Source organism: Lygodium microphyllum, chromosome 14, assembly GCF_053477565.2.
Source record: "Lygodium microphyllum isolate KBCC chromosome 14, Lygodium_microphyllum_v1.1.10, whole genome shotgun sequence".
In the NCBI taxonomy this organism is placed as follows: Eukaryota; Viridiplantae; Streptophyta; class Polypodiopsida; order Schizaeales; family Lygodiaceae; genus Lygodium; species Lygodium microphyllum.
In genome coordinates this window covers 58,260,829-58,280,160 of record NC_141148.1, presented here as the reverse complement: position 1 = coordinate 58,280,160, position 19,332 = coordinate 58,260,829, and the positions used below count along the sequence as shown (strand labels likewise).

The following is a 19,332-nucleotide window of genomic DNA, read 5'->3' as shown; positions in this document are numbered from 1 at the left end:
TATAATTTTGATATCTTGTATCCATATCTACGGTCCTAGGTTGTGCGATCATTCATATCCTATATCGAGTCTTGTTGTCTACACCTACGATCCTGGGTTGTGGGATTTTCTGTATCTTAAGTTATCATTGTACCTTGTTCCCCTACATGGGATTATCTTGTAATCCAAATTCTTGTAACAAATCTTCCTAGGTCTAGTCTCTCAAGCACACTCTAGTACTCCCATAATACACTATTGTAAATGTCTTAATCAAATGGATGAACTCAGCAATTGGATAGATGGAGAGATCAAGAATTGAAGAAAAATACCTCTTGTATGGTTTGATGAAGACTTAATAGTCCCAAGTACTTGAATAAGCCTCTGGTTACTCAATGTTGATAAAATAATCTTCAATACTTGTTCATTGAATGCTTGAAAGCAATCTTGAAGCCTCAATAGCTTGACATTGAAGCCTTCAACCCATTTCCCCCAAATCTTAACTCCATGGAAGCTCTTGAGGTTGAATCTTGGCAAATTTTGTTCAATCTTTGCAAATTCTTCAAAGAATGTTCAAAAGAATGAGTCTCAAGACACAAATGATGAAGAATCTTCAAGAAATTTGAGATAAACTAAAGCTTGGACTCAAGCTTTTATGGTTTCCATAGCTAGGGTTTCTCAAAATTTAGAGAAGAAGATAATGCTAGTAATCTTGACAATTTGTGGAAGCTTTTACTTGCTAATGACTAGCTAAGGAACCACAAGCAAGATGATGATCATTAGAGCAAGAGTGATCATGCTTAAATTAGCTCAAAAATTGCACCACAAATTTCGAGGTTGTTTATTGCTCCTTCCTGCTCAACTTGGTTCAACTTTGGTATTCAACATGTACAGAATGAAGATCAAAATAAGATTCAAGCAATAAATGCCAATCAGGGTTTGTGAAGTAGAAAATCTTGGTTGAAAACCATGAAACTTGAAGAGAAGCTTGAAGAAAGGGAAAAGGGAATCCTCACTTTGAAAAGTAACCAAGACTTACTGCTCTTCTAACCCTGGTTGGCCATAGTTCTCTAAAATGCTCTTTAAAATAGGCAAAAATTGGTCCACGACAGACCTACTATTTTAGCCTTGGCATGGCTAAATCTCTCCAATATCTTTTTGAGAGCTCCAAGATTAGTCTATGATTTAAGTAGAATGCTTGCAAGTATTTGCCATGTGGCTCCTATACTTGGTGCACAAGATTTGATGGTGAAATTTTTAAAAAAGTATATATGAAAATGAAAACTCAAACAGATTAAAAGCCTAATCTTTGATACCCATGGAAGCTGTGAACAAGGAGGTGATGTGAGAGACAATAATTTTATTATTGCCAAATATGTTAAAATTTACATGTCTTACACATTTTATACCTATGTGAGTGTGACAAGGTTTTATTCACAATTTCACACCAAAACATATATTCTCAGCTTCTTACATTGAAAAATGTTTATTTTCATAAAACAAATTAAGTTGAAACTTTATAATATTCTCTCTTATTTTTACGTGAGATAAGCAACTAACATGCCACATGTAGCAACACAATTTTCAAGAGGAGGCATGGCATAACATCACCCCTACATGTTGTACAACCTACATCAACTTTGAATAATTCATTTAGAAAAGTAAGTTGTCTTTCTAATTAAGGATTTCGAATAGTAGATCTATGCTATTCAAAACATATATGCTTTTGTCTTCATCTATTTTTTTCTATGGATGGATGCTACAATCATATTTAAAAATAATTATTTCTTCATTTATGTTTTTATATGCACTAATCGATTGATAGTACTTTATGTCATCATTATATGTGGAGATATTTATTATATATTCATGTACAAATATATGTAAGCCAAATTTATGTAAGCGATGTGAATAATATTCTTAATTTCTTTTTAGATACTAAAGTTAAGAAATTGCGAGAGTAATTATAATATTATGAATGAAACTGTCTTTTAGAAGAGAGCGCTATTTTTCAATAATTAATTCTGGACAATGATTTTATCTTACCCAAAACATGTGTATTATTTTCTTCATTAATCTTTTCTTATTGTTAAAACATGCAAAAATCTATTTTGCACCAATTAATCTCTTTATGGTACTCAATATGTAGGAATATATTCTCTTATATATTCATATAGAAATATATGTGTAAGTTAAACTTATGTGAGCAATATGAATAATATTTTTTATTTCACTTTAGATACATCCTAGAATCATATTAAAAGAACATTTAAATCACTCCTTCGCACATTTATAAAGCATATTTTATACATGTGTTATGTTCTGTTCTTAAATACCTAAAAATGTATGCATAACACAAAAGCTATTTCTTTGTGACGACCATTCACGAACCCTCTTGCCACAAAAAACATGTATCAAAACATGAAGTGCCCTAATTGTGAGTAACACCAATGCTTCAAACCTTAGTGCAAAGAAGCGAGAATATCAATGTGAGGCACTGTGCATAGTATTTATATATACATAATACGATAAAGCATTTAGTATATTTTAATAATTATAAAATACATATATATATATATATGTGTGTGTGTGTGTGTGTGTGTGTGTAGGTATGTATGTATATATGAAGAGAGAGAGGGAACCAGGTAATTTATACGCCACTAACTTACGAACATTTAGGAAAAATAAAAATTTCTGAGTTCTTCGTGGAGGTACTCTTTGTAAACTCCATTGACAATAAATAATATTAGTGTGTGTGTACATTAAGCAATGAAACAGGAAATTAGGCCTCCCTCGTGGTTGTGGGAGGATTCAAAAACGAAGGGAAGGAGATACGACATTCTACGAGAAGCCCTGACACAGAAGGTGGTGAGTCTTGACTGCTCTCCCCTTGCGGGGTGGGTACGGACCGATGTATGTCTTATGATGAGAAGTGTCTGTAGCCGATGCTGCCTAGCTAGTGGGTCCATGGGTGGTGGACTCAGGGCTGGGGGTAAGGGGGGCTCAGGGCGAGGTGCTATTATTGTAAGCGGAGCTAAAGGTAGAGTAGAGGACGGAGGAGCGGAGGAGGCGGACGAGGTCGGGGGAGGAGGTGCAGCGGGGGGTCTTGTACTGCGTGATGGCGGCGCTGCAGCGGGCCAGGTAGCGCTCCAGGAGGCGGCGAAAGGTCCCCGGCCCCACCACACACAGCTCCAGCGGCCCGATGGTGCCGGCCCGCCGCGGTCCCGTGTACCCCGGGTCCACGAACCCCAGGTCCAGGGCCGACGCACACCGCTGCATCAGCTCTTTCTCCATCTTCATCTCCACCTCCCCATCTTCTCTGCTTCTTATCATACCTTCATCACTATCGCTCCGTCTCACTGTATCACTACTAGTGCTGCTCCTGCGTCTTACTGTATCAGTAGTAGTGCTGCTGCTGCTGCTCCTCTTCAATTCCCAGAACACCACGTAGTTCCCCGGTGCTGTCGACCTGTCCGCATAGCTCGTGTAGTCCACCAGCTCCCTTGTAATTACCGCCCCCCTCCCATCGACCTTCTCATCATCATCATCATCTGCCTCCCCCCTCAGTAGCTTCGCCGCTGTTCCCACCGCCCTCTGCACATCGTTCTCCGTGTTCTTGTCTATGTTTATGCATAGAGATACATTCCTCCTGCATACATATGCCAGCTGTGGTGACGCATTCATAAAGCCAGTTACCCTCACTACGTCCCCGAGTCTGTACCTGTATAAACCTGCACAGGGCACAGAGTCTCAGGAGTCAGGAGTCAGGATTCAGGAGTTGTTATTAATGTTGGACTTAGTGAGTTGTATCCACGATTCCACATTCACCTGTCAGGCTCTTAAGTCAAGTCTACTCGATACGCAATGATTGACTACTGAGGCTCATAACTCATTCTATAAGGACAATAATATTATCATTGACCAGTCCTTCCCTGAGCCTGATATATCAAATTTAGCAAAGGTACTGAGATATATTGATTAATTGGGCTCATAAATCATAGAACGGCAGTAAGACTGTACAGTGTGGACATACGCATATTCGACATTGAGCAATGAGTCAATGACCAGTCATGATTCATTCTATGATCTATTGGGATTCGGATGTCCGTGTATACTGAGAAACATTGATTACAAAGGCTCGTAGGTCATTGAGCAATGAGTCAATGACCAGTCATGATTCATTCTATGATCTATTGGGATTCGGATGTCCGTGTATACTGAGAAACATTGATTACAAAGGCTCGTAGGTCATTCTACCAGATGTTCTGCAAGATGTTATGACATAGTGCATAGATTTGACAAATCATGAAGTAACACGAAATGCAGACGTTCAGCCTAATAAATGTGCGTTTGAAAGGTGTCAATGGGCTGATAAAATCAGCAGATGGTCAAAAGGATTTCCAGTACAAGATGAAATGAGTGACCTTTGCAGATTGTAAAGGGATTGTAATTGGTAAATATTAGTTACGGGTTGACCACGGTTACTGTTATATCCATTCACAAGTGCATAGATAAATTCAGGCAAAAACCGCATAAACAGGGTAGGTAAGACTGATTTGCAAGTTGCACGCACCTCCATATGTTGTCATCACAAGTTCGTATTCCTGTCCGACCTTGACCTCTGTCAGGCCGACTGTCTCCACTGTTTGGTCTCCCACCATGACGTCGTCGATGTTGGCTGAGTGCACAGGAATAAACTCAAAGTAGGCGAAACTGGGAACAACTGTGTAAGACACATCGCATGGATCACACCTCGGGTTGGCGTTGACTGCAATCCAGCTCTCCGTGGCACCATAATCCCCACTGACAAGAGGCAGGGAGGGACCGGCATAATGTCTGAGCTTTTGGGCATAATGGTCCATGGAGCCGGTGGTGATGGAGAGGACGTACTTGCAGTTGGTCCAGAGGTGAGGGATGGCGGCATGCCAGGCGACAGTAGGCTGGTCGAGGTGGAGGAACTTGCGGGCGAGGAGGTCGGCGAGGGGGGGATTGGCGCTGGCGAGGAGGGGGGAGACGGAGGCTCTGAGGGAGGGGTCGGTGACGGCCGAGGGGCTGAGGCGGCCATAGCGGATGTCGTCGCAAAGGGGGCGCCAGCGGGCCTCGAGGGTGCGCATGGCCTCGACCATGGTGAAGGCGAAGGTGGCGCTCACGTACTCCACCTGCTCACAGTGCAGGAGGCCGCACAGCAGGTGGCAGTACATGGCCTGCAAGCTGTCCGCCCCGCCCGTCACCAGCTCCTCCGGCGCGCACGCCTCCACCCGCACCGCCCTCTGCTTCAGCTTGAACTCCTTGCTCCTGAACAGATGTGTCGTCGCCGTCCCTGTGATCAGTCCCCCCTTCGTCCTCGCCAGCTTCCCACACATCGCAAGCTCCAGCACCTTCCCTCCTGGTCTTATGGGAAACTCCCTGCAATCAATTCCTTTACCCATATTACTTAACAATCAGGCGTTTCTCAGTGCCATTATTCAGTTGGGACTGAGAACTAGTTGTCATCTATACACAAGATGTTTTCGATATTAGTTCGATATCCCCATTTCCCCCCTTCAAAACATTGAAATTTGAGATGCGTCCTCAACCTCAGTATAAGCTGCTACCCTGAATACCTGTAACTTAGCCACTTATGGGGCCCATTTATAGAGTTTCACAATGTAAATGGCAAACTTCTTACTTCTTGTGAACTCTATAAATGGCAAATCTTGTTATTTGTTGTGTACGACTGAGCACAAGACATTCTTGGTTTAAGCTTTAGTTAATGTATATGAAGAATGAAGATGAAGATGAAGATAAAGATAAAGAAGAGGATGGACTAGTTAGTGTATAGGAAAGGCTTTCATTAATAGATTTGAAGAAAGCTGACAGGCGAATCACACTGTGCATAGGTCTTATAATTACCGAGCTCTATAAGCTGATCCGACGCGGAACAAAAAGAAGCTTGCATCAAGGATCTCCTTGTACAGAATGAGGTACTTTTGCTGTCCACCTGATGTAGTTCCGGAGCTGCAATGGATAAGAGATATTGTTTAATGCAGTGATACGATTAGGGCACACCAATCCTGAGAATTTTGATAGACATATTAAACTAAAAGCCGGTTATTACAGCTAATTACACCGGCTATCACAGCTAACGACTGAGTCTGTGTACCAGTCGTACAATGTCACTACACTTCCTACAGACGGATGACAGGTACACAGCTAAAGGAGTTCTAAACGGCACTGATGCAAGGCATTACGTCTACAGATAAGTAGTTCTAAGCACAGGGCAGCTGAGACCTTTGTTCCGGATGACATAGTCTGCGTCAATTATGAAAGTACATATGAAAGATAAAGCAAACTGCAATGCAAATGAAGCAAAGCTCGGAAAATGAACAAGTGCCAAGGGATGGAGATGAGAGGCGGCAAAGCATTGATGATGAGAGAGTGTATACTGTCAATTAAGCCAAAGGATCAGTGATTCATGAGAACAAATTAATGAATATGACGATGAATGATCGGACCTTAAGGATAGGGTGGTGACGGGCTCGGCGGTGAGGATGGGGGAAGGCTCGCCGTCGGCGATGCGCTGGAAGAAGGGCTGGAGGTCGGCGTGGCACACGAGCGGCACACACTCCTTGAAAGAGGCAGCGTCCGTGCGGCCGCGCAGGCCGCATGTGCTGGCGAGGTACTCGGTGCGGGCGTTCCGGCGCAGGATGTCGTGCAGGAGCCTCTCCTGCACCTGCGCCGCCGCCTTCGTCATCTCCTCGAACTCGGCTATGGCGGCCGCCGACTGCTGTTGCACGTCGACCTTAGTCAGCAGCTCCTGGTCAGTATCATCGACGACGGGCGCCGGCACGATCACCTCTTCGATTAAATGAAAGAGGCCCGGCATACTGATAAGCACGGCGACGTTCGATTAGAAGATGATGATGAGTGATAGGAAGCAGGAAGAGGGTTGTAATTATCAACCTCGGAGGGTGCGCTCTCTCTCTCTCTCTCTCTCTCTGTACCAGCCGCGTCTCGCTTCTATTTCCTTCTCTATATTGTGATGAGGACGAATAGAAAGCTGGAAGAGGATTGTAATGATCAAACCCGGCGACTGATCTCTCTCTCTCTCTCTCTCTGCCTGCACCTTGGTCCTCTCGACTTTACTTTCCTATCGTATATCGATCTCGAATAGGCAACTCGTTTCAGATATTCAGGGCCGGTTTGTACTCACTCGCTTCTCTCTCTCTCTCTCGCTCTCTCTCTCTCTCTCTCTCTCACACCGATCTCGAATAGCAACCGCGCTTCAGATCTTCAGGGTTTATATCGACGTGCTGCATATTGATATCTCGGTCCATCGCTCTTTCTGCGCTGTTGCCAAAAACCAGTACTGATATTTCGTAGCCTCTACGTCATCCGCCTCCTGTACCCAACCACGTCAATCAGCTGTGGCTCCTTATCGGGACCGCTGCTGAAAATGAGAAGGTCGAACACATACTGCCAAATCGAATGACGCACTCGGCATCTTCGTGTAGTTGCGCCCCGTCAAGCATCTTTGGTCCGAGTCTCGTGCAATTGGCGGTCGACGGAGTTCGTTTCCTTTTTTCTTTTCGGGTTTTTTTCTTGTCTATAGGTCCATTGTGCTAGCATCAAACGGACTGCGCCAACTCCCTTGACTTCTATGGTTCCTCCACACTTATAGGTACTATTGTGACTTTGTGAAAACTCTCATTCCTTTGAAAGCATATCTAGGCAAGCAAAGCCACCACCACTCTACAAAAGATGTGTTAGTCCCAAGACACCCACGTGTCTATTGACCTATGCGAATGGATAGGTCAATTGAGCTACCAACTCGAATCGTAGCTCACATGGGCAAGCCTCTTGACTTGATTTTTACTTTAGTTCCATGGAATATGGAACTTCTCAAAGTGAATGGAACACCCTCTAAAATGGTGGGTACTCCAATAATAAGTGGTGCGAGTCATGATAACATGGCTTGTATCTAGTGCTTGCCAATCACATTTTCTCTCCTCAAATTAGGCTTTCTCTCTCATTTTGGTTCCTCTTTCAGAAACTTGACCATGCAATTATCGAATTTCCTACCTCTCGAGAGGCAATACACTAGCAAATCTACAAGTTGCACATGCAAGTACAAAGACTTTTGCATGTCTTGGTTGTTAAGCCACCTAGCCTTTAGCTACTACATTCCCAACGTAGACATGCAAGACGTTGAATTTCTATATTCCATCTACACATCTGTGGAAAGAGCTTTCACACTAATTCAAGGAGGGGAGATGCCCAAATGTTAGTCATTCAATGGGAGATATCCATATACTTATCATTTTATCTCTCCACAATTTGTTAGTCTTTGGAGATTGAAAAGTTATCTTCTCAAGTAATTTGTATGGACTTGCAAAACTTAGACCATTGATAGTCTAGTCAGTAAACCTTTTGATGCTACAATACCCCTTAGGTATACTCTACAATAATAAATTATTATTTGTGGGAGTGATGAACATGTTTTGACCAAGTTCTACTCTCAATGGGTCTACCAATTATATATGTAAAGTAATTATGGGCTCTCAATACATAATAGTGGTGCTCTAAATAGATGTGTATGCTTTATGCAAGTTCTTTCTTTCCCCACTCATTCTTCCTAGTTTCACAAACTAATGACAGTCATCACCTCTTAATACATTGGCATGACTTTACCTTACGTTACATAGTAACTAAGAAAGGTGATCTACTTCTATCAAAGCCCATGTTAGATATTTATTGGTTGCATAACTAAGCATTGGACTTGCTAGAAAAGTATATTTTTAAATAAATGAATTTGAAACATTAAAATTTTTGCAAGTGTCAGATAAGGTCCATTACATATGCATTCAAATTTATTTATAATATTTTTCCTTTAACATAATAAAATTAGAACTATAATTCAAGTTATCTACTCTAACACTTTAGGAAACTTTGAACCTAGAGGACAAATGGATTGAATGTATTCAAGAACACTCTAAAACTGTATGGAATTAAACATTATATTGAGAGAAACATTATATACGAAGAGGTAAATGAAAAGAAGAGAAGTCCATTAAAGAAATAATTTTGAAGTAAAAGTTGAGTGCATCCTAGAAAGATTTCTTGAAAAGATAGACTAGTTCTTGCTGGATTAGACAAACTATATGTAAAATTGTCAAGCTATCCACTATTAATCTCTAATTTCTTTCTTAAACAAAACAAACCTTCAAAAGAAATTTTCAAAATGACAAGAGCTGAGATTTCGAAACACTTGTACAACTATATGAAGAGTTTACTAAGAAACTCTATTAAAAAAGTAGTTGTAAAAATTATTAAAATGTCCAACCACACCATTGGTATTAATTGCCTTGAAACATATCTCAAAATATATATGTTCAAATAAGCATTGAAATTGATATCAATATATATCAATGGCCATTTCTTATCATTTTTAACAATAGACAAAAAGTTTTCAATACACATATTGACTCCATATTGACAGGTTTAGAGGAAAAATATTCAACAAGGAACTAGCCCTTAGTGTCTACTGTTTTGTTAGACATGGATGAGTCACTTCCCTATATAACATCTTGAAGACTAACTAAAGTGCTTGAGCCACTTGAAACAAAATGCAATAGTTCTTAAATGAAAAAATGAAAGAAAAATTTAGCTCAATGTCTAATACATGACCATAAAGAGAGGATTAGTAGACTAGATAAATGATTAACTCATCATAGAATTGATGAATAATACAACAATGATGCAAAAAAGTATGAAAAAGACCATACAATTGAATAGCGAATGATGATATATAACATAGAAGGATGAGATTTCTCATTTGGTGGCTCATGGACCCAATCCTACAACAATAGCAAACATAGATTATAACTCTTGAATAAAGTATAAACTGCATATATAATAGTATGATAACACAACTATAGATCTTTATTCAATACTTATCACCAAAGTTGCATATGCCATTAGGGCCAAAAATGCTTCAAAAAATGTACTTTTGTTAATCAAAGGATTAAGAAAAAGGTCAAAGAGAGTTTGCCACATGTGCAAGAATATGTTGTTCTTATCTCCAACTCTTTTTTGGAGATAGTAGAGTCCATTTCGTGATTCTCTTCTCTTTTTTAGCCAACATCACCAAAGTTTGACATATTTTGGTAGTCTCTCAAAGTCATTATTTACTTATAAGATCTAACAAAAGATATGATAAAGATGCTATGAAGTTAATAATGACTTTTTTGAAAGTCGAGAGATCTTTCAAATTTCTTTTTGGTACCTAAAATATTTTCATTACTCTTCTTGATATTCCTTTTTAGTTCATTCACCTTTCTCATTGAGGTTCTTTCTTTGCGAGTTCATTATTTTTATGGCATTTACAAGGTGCCTTCTCATTTAGTAAACTCTTGCACCATCTATAGCCAAGGAGCTAATAGAAAATCGAAAGCTCAAAACTTTTAGCATAAACAATTGGGTTACAATACAGTCCTCTTGTAAGGGCTCTCACCATATGAAAAGAAGAAAATGAGAGGACATAACACATCACTGGAAGAGACGTATCGTTGCCTTCAAAATTATGCTTGAAGGGTGGTTTGTCAACGTGTTTACATGGCCAAAGATTTACACACCTCCAAACGAATGTGTTTCCTAGCAAATACATTATAAGTCTTTAGTTGATAATGTATGTAATATTTTTATCATTTATATGAGTCATTAGGAGAAATAATATGGACTCTCTTTTTTGCCCCTTAAGGGGTTTCTCTCACCTCTCTTTTCTAAAAAGAGACCCCAAAATAATATTATAATAAGATATGTTCTACATTCAAGAAAATCTCATATTTGTATTTTCAATAGATTTCACCTATTATTTTATTCCCAAACAATAGGATAAGGTCACTTTTTCTCAAAACCCTCATAATTTTAAAAAAAATTCTATCTTCTCTAAAAATAGAACCAATTATTGATATACGACTCTTTAATGCCCTCATGACTTTTCAATATTAAAATATGTCAGAATCATTCTCATTTTCGCTTATTAAAAGAGTAAAAGTTAAAAAATAATATAAAATGATATACATATCATATGTTAATATTATTTTTTACCTAGAGATACCTTTTTGACTTGAGATTTTTCTTGTAAATTTTTATCTTTTTTGAATAAGTATATGCCTATTTTTGGGCATTTTTTCATTCCCTCTGAAAGCTCTACTTTTGTCCCAAATTTTGTGTACTCTTCTCCTTCCCTCCAGAATATGGTTTCTTGCATACAAATTCTTCTAAAGTAGCATTGAAGAGTGGTTTTGATACCATTTGCTAAAATCAAATAATCTCTATCTACAACACTCTCTACTCTACTACAAGCAATCTCCCTCTTCAGTACTATGATATAAGATATCTAATTCCTCTACAATAGTTTATACTACAAGCACTTAAGGGATAATGAAGGTATCTTTATTTTTTAAATCTATGTGATGTTATTATTCTTCACAGTTGTTGTTTAATCCTTAAGTATCGATTTATATATATATATATATATATATATATATATATATATATATATGGGGGGAGGAAGAGAGGGAGAAGGAGAGGAGAGAGAGGATTGTGTGAGATGAACTAAGAAAATAAGTGATAGAGTGACAAAGAGTAAATTAGGATAGAAGATAAGATGATGTTATTGTTTTCCACCAACCAAGCTTTTGTATAAATGTGTTTGAATATCTTTGATCAATTCTTATTGAGAGAGAGAGAGAGAGAGAGAGAGAGAGAGAGAGAGAGAGAGAGAATATTTTGGATAGAATAGAAGATAAGATTTGATGCTAATTAGAGCTAGATTAAAAACTAAGATTCTAGGCTGATTAGGGGTTGATTAGGGTCTATCATGACTGAAATCAAGAGAAAGAGACAAGATCCAACAATTAGTAAAAAAGAATACAGATATAGTGAATTAAAGGGGTGTAATTGTATGATTTGAATGTTAATACAAGTCAAAGTTGGCATATATTTTTCTTTGTAGAATGCAAGTGTAGGACGTACCAACAGAAAGAGAGATATTCACTTTCAATTGGAGGATGAATATACATTAATATTCAAAAGAATTGTGAAAAGGAATGATATAATAAGATACGCGATGCAACAAGAAATAAATGCAGGGAAAAAAATGTTGACCTTTGGGTTGATGGGTGCATTTATCCACCCGATCCACTCTCTCAAAGACCACCACAATTTGAAGGGCTTACATCATTTGTAAAGTTTGTTTGTTAAGGCAATGAAGGATTGTATGGATACACATGCAAGCTTGTCACACAAGGATTAGCAAAGGTTCATCAAGCCTTGACAAATATGGATATAAGATTACAAGGGAATATGTAGTCTTTGATGGAAAATGATAGATTATTGGCTAAGAAGGATAGGGAGAACCAGAGCCTATAACAAGTAATGTCTATCATTGAAGATACTATGCTTGCTACACACATGTAGAATATAGAGTTATAGTCTAAACTTATGGACTTGGAGAAGGAGAATCGAAACATAATGATGCCAGGAGTATATTCCATAGTGGATTCCGTGAGACCAAGGTGGATTTCGTGAGATTTTTATTCCATGGTGGATTTCATGAGGTTTTGCACTGGATTCCATAAAACTATATTTATTTTTCGAGTCTCGTACATGAGGTGGATTTCTTGTGCAAGAAGTTGACGGGGATACCTGTCCTTTTCGGGCATCATGTTAATTTAATGTCCACGTGGGTGATTCCACACCGGGTGATTTTGCAAAAAACATATTTAAATTAATAGATATTTATGAGTTTAGAGTGCACTCGTATTAAATTAAGGTTAGAACAGAGTTCCAATATATTTATTTATTTTGTAGTTGAAGACTACTAGGTATTCACTTTTTTTGATTTAATTTTATCATTTTCTAACAGCTATGAATGCTTCAGTTGATGTGTAGAGCAAGTAGCGATGGCATTGGGAAGCACCGAGCGATGGCATGTATTCAAATTACCTAGAAGAAATTATCATTTTTGATGGGTGTGCGCCTTATCATTAAAGACGTTGTCGCACCAGATAGAAGAATACACGCGGGGGGTTCGTAAGGTCGCACGCTACTGGGACGCTTAGCAAGATGGGAGGAAATGATATTGAAATTATTCATCTCAATACAAGAAATTTAGAAGGAAGTACTTAGCTTTCTTTAGGACACTTGTCAGCTCTTTGAAGCTCAATGAGAAAGAATTGAAGTTGAAAATCTTCAAAGCAATATATAAAAACAAAACTAATTATACGGAACTAACAACAGAGTCACCAATTCCTCCAAGTATTTTCTTCCAACATCCATAAGTTTCATAAGGATGACAAGGGCTCAAGTGATATTCTCCATCACCCTTAAGAATCCAAGTGCTCTTTTTAAGATTTCTATCTCCAAAATTTTAACAAATAGTGAGGAATTTGAGCATTAAACGTTGTTCAGCTGATTTCGATAATGTCATCATAAGAGGAGAAACAAATAAGGCTTTGAATAAGAAGTTGTTTTATGAGGAGAGTCGAGTAAGGCTCTTTGTGCTCGATTGGTAGAAGGAACAAACATCCAGCAATAATAGCAGTAAGGATTAAGCCCCTACTTCCCTGAGATGAACTTGACCATGCAGTTAGGCTTTCCCTCTCTCATTTTGGTTCCTCTTTAAGGAACCTGACCATACAATTATCAAGTTTCCTACCTCTGGAGAGGCAATACACTAGCAAATCTACAAGTTGCACATGCAAGTACAAGGACTTTTGCATGTCTTGGTTGTTAAGCCACCTAGCCTTTAGCTACTACATTCCCAAAGTAGACATGCAAGACGTTGAATTTCCATATTCCATCTACATATCTGTGGAAAGAGCTTTCACACTAATTCAAGGAGGGGAGATGCCCAAATGTCTGTCATTCAATGGGAGAGACCCATATACTTATCATTTTATCTCTCCACAATTTGTTAGTCTTTGGAGATTGAAAAGTTATATTCTCAAGTAATTTGTATGGACTCGCAAAACTTAGACCATTGATAGTCTAGCCATTAAACCTTTTGATGTTACAGTACCCCTTAGGTATACTCTACGATAATAAATTATTATTTGTGGGAGTGATGAACAAGTTTTGACCAAGTTCTACTCTCAATGGGTCTACCAATTATATATGTAAAGTAATTATGGGCTCTCAATACATAATAGTGGTGCTCTAAATAGATGTGTATGCTTTATGCAAGTTCTTCCTTTCCCCACTCATTCTTCCTAGTTTCACAAACTAATGACAGTCATCACCTCTTACTACATTGGCATGACTTTACCTTACATTACATAGTAACTAAGAAATGTGATCTACTTCTATCAAAGCCCATGTTAGATATTTATTGGTTGCATAACTAAGCATTGGACTTGCTAGAAAAGTATATTTTTAAATAAATGAATTTGAAACATTAAAATTTTTCCAAGTGTCAGATAAGGTCCATTACATATGCATCCAAATTTATTTATAATATTTTTCCTTTAACATAATAAAATTAGAACTATAATTCAAGTTATCTACTCTAACACTTTAGGAAACTTTGAACCTAGAGGACAAATGGATTGAATGTATTCAAGAACACTCTAAAACTATATGGAATTAAACATTATATTGAGAGAAACATTATATACGAAGAGGTAAATGAAAAGAAGAGAAGTCCATTAAAGAAATAATTTTGAAGTAAAAGTTGAGTGCATCCTAGAAAGATTTCTTGAAAAGATAGACTAGTTCTTGCTGGATTAGACAAACTATATGTAAAATTGTCAAGCTATCCACTATTAATCTCTAATTTCTTTCTTAAACAAAACAAACCTTCAAAAAAAAAATTCAAAATGACAAGAGCTGAGATTTCGAAACACTTGTACAAATATATGAAGGGTATACCAAGAAAATCTATTAAAAAAGTAGTTGTACAGATTATTAAAATGACAAGCCTAGAGATAACATATTCAACAAGGAACTAGTTCTTAGTGTCTATTGTTTTGTTAGACATGGATGAGTCATTTCCCTATATAAAATCTTGAAGACTAACTAAAGTGCTTGAGCCCATTAGGGCCGAAAATGCTTCAAAAAATGCAATTTTGTTAATCACGGGATTAAGAAAAGGGCCAAAGAGAGTTTGCCACATGTGCAAGAATATGGTATTCTTGTCTCCTCTTTTTTGGAGATAGTAGAGTCCACTTCGTGATTCTCTCCTCCTTTTTAGCCAAAATCTCCAATGTCTGACATGTTTTGGTAGTCCCGAAGTCCTTATTTACTTATAAAATCTGACAAATGACATAATAAAGTTGCTGTGAAGTTAATGATTATTTTTTTGAAAGTCGAAAACTTTTTGGCGTCCAATATATTTTCATTAGTCTTCTTAATATTCCTTTTTAGTTCATTCACCTTTCTCAGTGAGCTTCTTTCTCTACTTTTTAGTTCATTCATCTTTCTCGATGAGCTTCTTTCTCTGCGAATTTAATTTAAGTATGGCATCGAGAAGGCGCCCTTCTCGTTTAGTAAACTCTTGTACTATCTATAGCCACAGAGTTGATGAAAATCAGGAGCCAAAGATCTTTAGTATAAACGATTAGGTTGCCATGCTGCCCTCTTGCAAGGACTCTCACAAGGTGAAAAGAAAAAAAGAGAGGATATTAAACATCACTGGAAGGGACGTATCATTTCTTTCAAAATTATGCATGAAGGGTGGTTTATCAAACTGCAACATGTTTACATGGCGAAGGATATCCACTTGCCTCCAAACGAGTATGTTTCGCAGCAAACACATTGTAAGACTTGAGTTTATAACGTTTTTTTTTTCATTTAAGCAAGTACTAATAACGAATTCTTGGTTGTAGATATATTTCTATCAACAAGTATGGAATGGCAACCTATGGAAAGCTTAAGTGGAACCTTCCATGCGATTCATAAGGTGTTCACAGACATTATCTATGCTGATCAGATTGTGGGTTCTTTTATTATGCATGTTTCGTGGCTTTGTGAAGGGGAATCGGAATCAACTAGTGTGATTACCCTATCCAAAATCAACTCAATACATTGCTCCCTTATCCATCGCATATATGAGTTAGGGTAATCTTAGCACTACGAGAAAAAATGTAACAAGTTGGTAAAAAAGGGTCCCTAAAAAAACCAACAATATGAAAGAGACTTACATTCACTCCATCTATCTTGAGTATCTTTGAATCTATTGTCCTGCAGACATTTGAAAAGCACTCTTTTTCCACAAGTATAAGTATGAATTTGTGACTTTGCAATGGTACTTCTTGTTAGAGAGAGTTATATGGTTTTCTAGGATCAACAATATCCTCATATGTGGTGTCCAAGAAGGTAGTCAGGAGCCTGCCAGCACTGCAAATGGAAACATGTAACTAAAATAGACAATCAAATAAAATAAATAATTAACCAAAAAGCAAGCAGTATTCCATTCAACCCACATTCTTCCTTGGCCATGGATACCACTTAGAGAGTTCATGAGGATAATTTCTCCGGTGAGTGTATCCGATGTAATAAAAAAATTTGTGGTAGTTGTGATGGAATCAAAAGCTTCGAAAGACATTGCTATATTTGAACCAAATCTCGAAAAAAATTCCATTGATAACAGTGGATCAACAATACACATAATTTTAGAGATTTATTGGCTAAGAGATGCAATCAATGTCCTAAAGCTAATAGCAAAAATAAAGGAGTGTTATTTGCAATCAATAGCACAATTATTCTATATACTAAAATTTTTTAGAGTCAAAATGTCTTACCGTATGCAATAATAAACTATAGAATCTAACAATTAAACATCCTTTTTACAACTAGCATGGACTTGTCCTCATGAGATATGCTAAGATAGTCCTCTTCCTCAGATTTTTTGTGAGCCCTTAAACCCATCAAGAAAATTCAAAAAAAATCCATGAGTTTATTAGGCTCTGAAAAAATTTTAGAAATTTTTAAAGATTTTTTAAACCTCGTTTGCTATTTTAAAAATATTTTTAAGCAAAAAATGACCTTAAAAATACCCAAAAACCAGCATAGCCGATACGGCGCGAAAATGGGTATCCGAGTCATTTTAGAAAATTTTTAAGATTTTATTGAGCTCGTTTGCTATTTTTAAAATATTTTTAAGCAAAAAAGTACCTACAAAAGACCCCAAAAATCACAAAAAAAACACCCAAAAATAGCATAGCCAATACGGCACGAAAATAGGTATTCGAGCCTTAAAAAGACCCAAAAAATCACAAAAAAACCACCCAAAAATAGGCGCAAAAATAGATATCCGAGCCGTTGGTGCAAAAATAGGTATCCGAGACGGCTCGGATATCTATTTTCGCATTGTATCGGTATGCTATTTTTGGGTGGTTTTTTGGTGATTTTTGGGGTCTTTTTTAGCTTAAAAATATTTTAAAAATAGCAAACGAGCTCAAAAAAATCTTAAAAAATTTCTAAATTTTTTTTAAAGCCTAATAAACTTATGGATTTTTTTTTGAATTTTTTTGAGCTCGTTTTCTATTTTAAAAATATTTCTAAGCAAAAAATGGCCTAAAAAAGACCCAAAAAATCACCCAAAAATAGCATAGCCGATACGGCGCAAAAATGAGACTCGGATACCCATTTTCGCGCCATATCGGCTATGCTATTTTTGGGTGGATTTTTTGTGCTTTTTTGGGTCTTTTTTAGGCCCTTTTTTGCTTAGAAATATTTTTAAAATAGCATAGCCGATATGGCGCGAAAATGGGTATCCGAGCTTTTGGGTGGTTTTTTTGTGATTTTTTGGGTCTTTTTAAGGCCATTTTTTGTTTAAAAATATTTTAAAATAGCAAACGAGCTCAAAAAAATCTTAAAATTTTTCTAATTTTTTTTCAGAGCCTAATAAACTTATGGAAATTTTTTTTGTGAAATGCAGATTGATTATTTTGATGGTCTTGTTTTTGTGAAATTGAGATATATTACATTTGAAAAAAGATATACAAGGATAAAGCATCAATAATGTAGTGATGCTTTCAATTATAAAATCAGTCTGCATTAGAATCAGAGTTCTGAGAGAAAGAAATAGAGTCAAGTCCTTTCTATTTCTTCTTACAAATCAAACGAAGAGATCTTAAGAGATTTGCTAGGATATGATATCATGAGTAGTATCATCCCATGACATCAAGCCACCATTTAGGTATTGAAATCTGATAGTGCTAATAAGAATCACAATTGAAGATATTGAAACTTGAAACCCCATAGTGCTAATCATAGTTGAGGGTATGATGAGAAAAATACTCCCAAGAGCTAACATCAAGTAAGAAGTTGTATCCTTCATATTCTTCGAAGCATCCTGCACACAAAATCATCTTAGTCCTAAAGTTGATATGATACACAATATCACTAATACTTCTATCTATTATTTGTTTAATTTTTTTATATTTTAAGAGACAAAATTGAATAATAAACATTTTTAATCTGTTACTAGTAACTATTTTTATCTCCCAGAAATCAAAGTACTTCATTTCTTCTAATTATAATATATTATCCTTGTCTTATCAATTAGTCCTTGCTAAAAAGTTGATATTACAACACTGTATAATGAAGATATTCTATTTTCAAGTGTCAGGATCAAAGTAAAAATTGTCACTTTCTATTCTATTAGCTTAAGGATTATCCTTAGTATATCTATCCCTACCAATTTGCATCAACACCATGGGACTCTTTTACCCATTTTCTTATGAATCAAATTGAAGAGATTGAAGAAAAAACTTGAATTTAGTTGAAACAAAATCTTACAGAATGGATATCTTAGGGGTTGAAGTAAAGATGCGGCTTGGATGTCCCAACCTAGTTGGGTCTGCTGAAAACTAACGAGATGATCTCGTCTCAGGTCCATGGAGGATCATATCTCTATAGCTCAATTGGCAAGTAAGTGGTATTGATCCTCTGTGTAGAGACTCTTTTGATTGTTGATCACCTTCTCAAGATTTTGTGAAAGGAGACGAAGGGAGACCAATGCACGCTGCTGGTAAGAACCAGACGTGATTTTGGTGAGAAATTTTACGACAGAGTAAAATCTGCTTTTAGAACTAAGAAACAAAGTGAAGAGGAGAGAACGATGATTCAAATGAATGCAGACGAAAAAAGAAGCGTGATTTTGGTGGGAAACGTGATAGTAAAATATTCAAAAAGAAAGAATAATGGTCGAAAAGTGACATCTGACATGAGTTAACGTCCTTAGGCATTTAATGGCTAACCTCTTAAATGAATAATAAATTCTCTCATTAATCACGTCTGAATGGCCAAATTTGGAGGGTTCATTATTTTAAAACCTCAACTAATTAGTAACTTAATCATTTTCTTACA

General features: G+C 37.1%; 1 protein-coding gene across 1 annotated transcript; it reads right to left on the bottom strand.

Moving 5' to 3' along the window:
- Positions 1-2,651: 2,651 nt before the first annotated feature.
- Positions 2,652-7,303, bottom strand: LOC148025625 (jasmonoyl--L-amino acid synthetase JAR4-like). Its single transcript, XM_087692840.1, has 4 exons — positions 6,471-7,303; positions 5,869-5,973; positions 4,550-5,382; positions 2,652-3,707 (listed from the first exon to the last, which is right to left on the bottom strand). Exons 1-4 carry the CDS (start codon positions 6,839-6,841, stop codon positions 2,980-2,982), a joined length of 2,037 nt encoding a protein of 678 aa, XP_087548966.1. The 5' UTR covers positions 6,842-7,303; the 3' UTR covers positions 2,652-2,979.
- Positions 7,304-19,332: the final 12,029 nt, after the last annotated feature.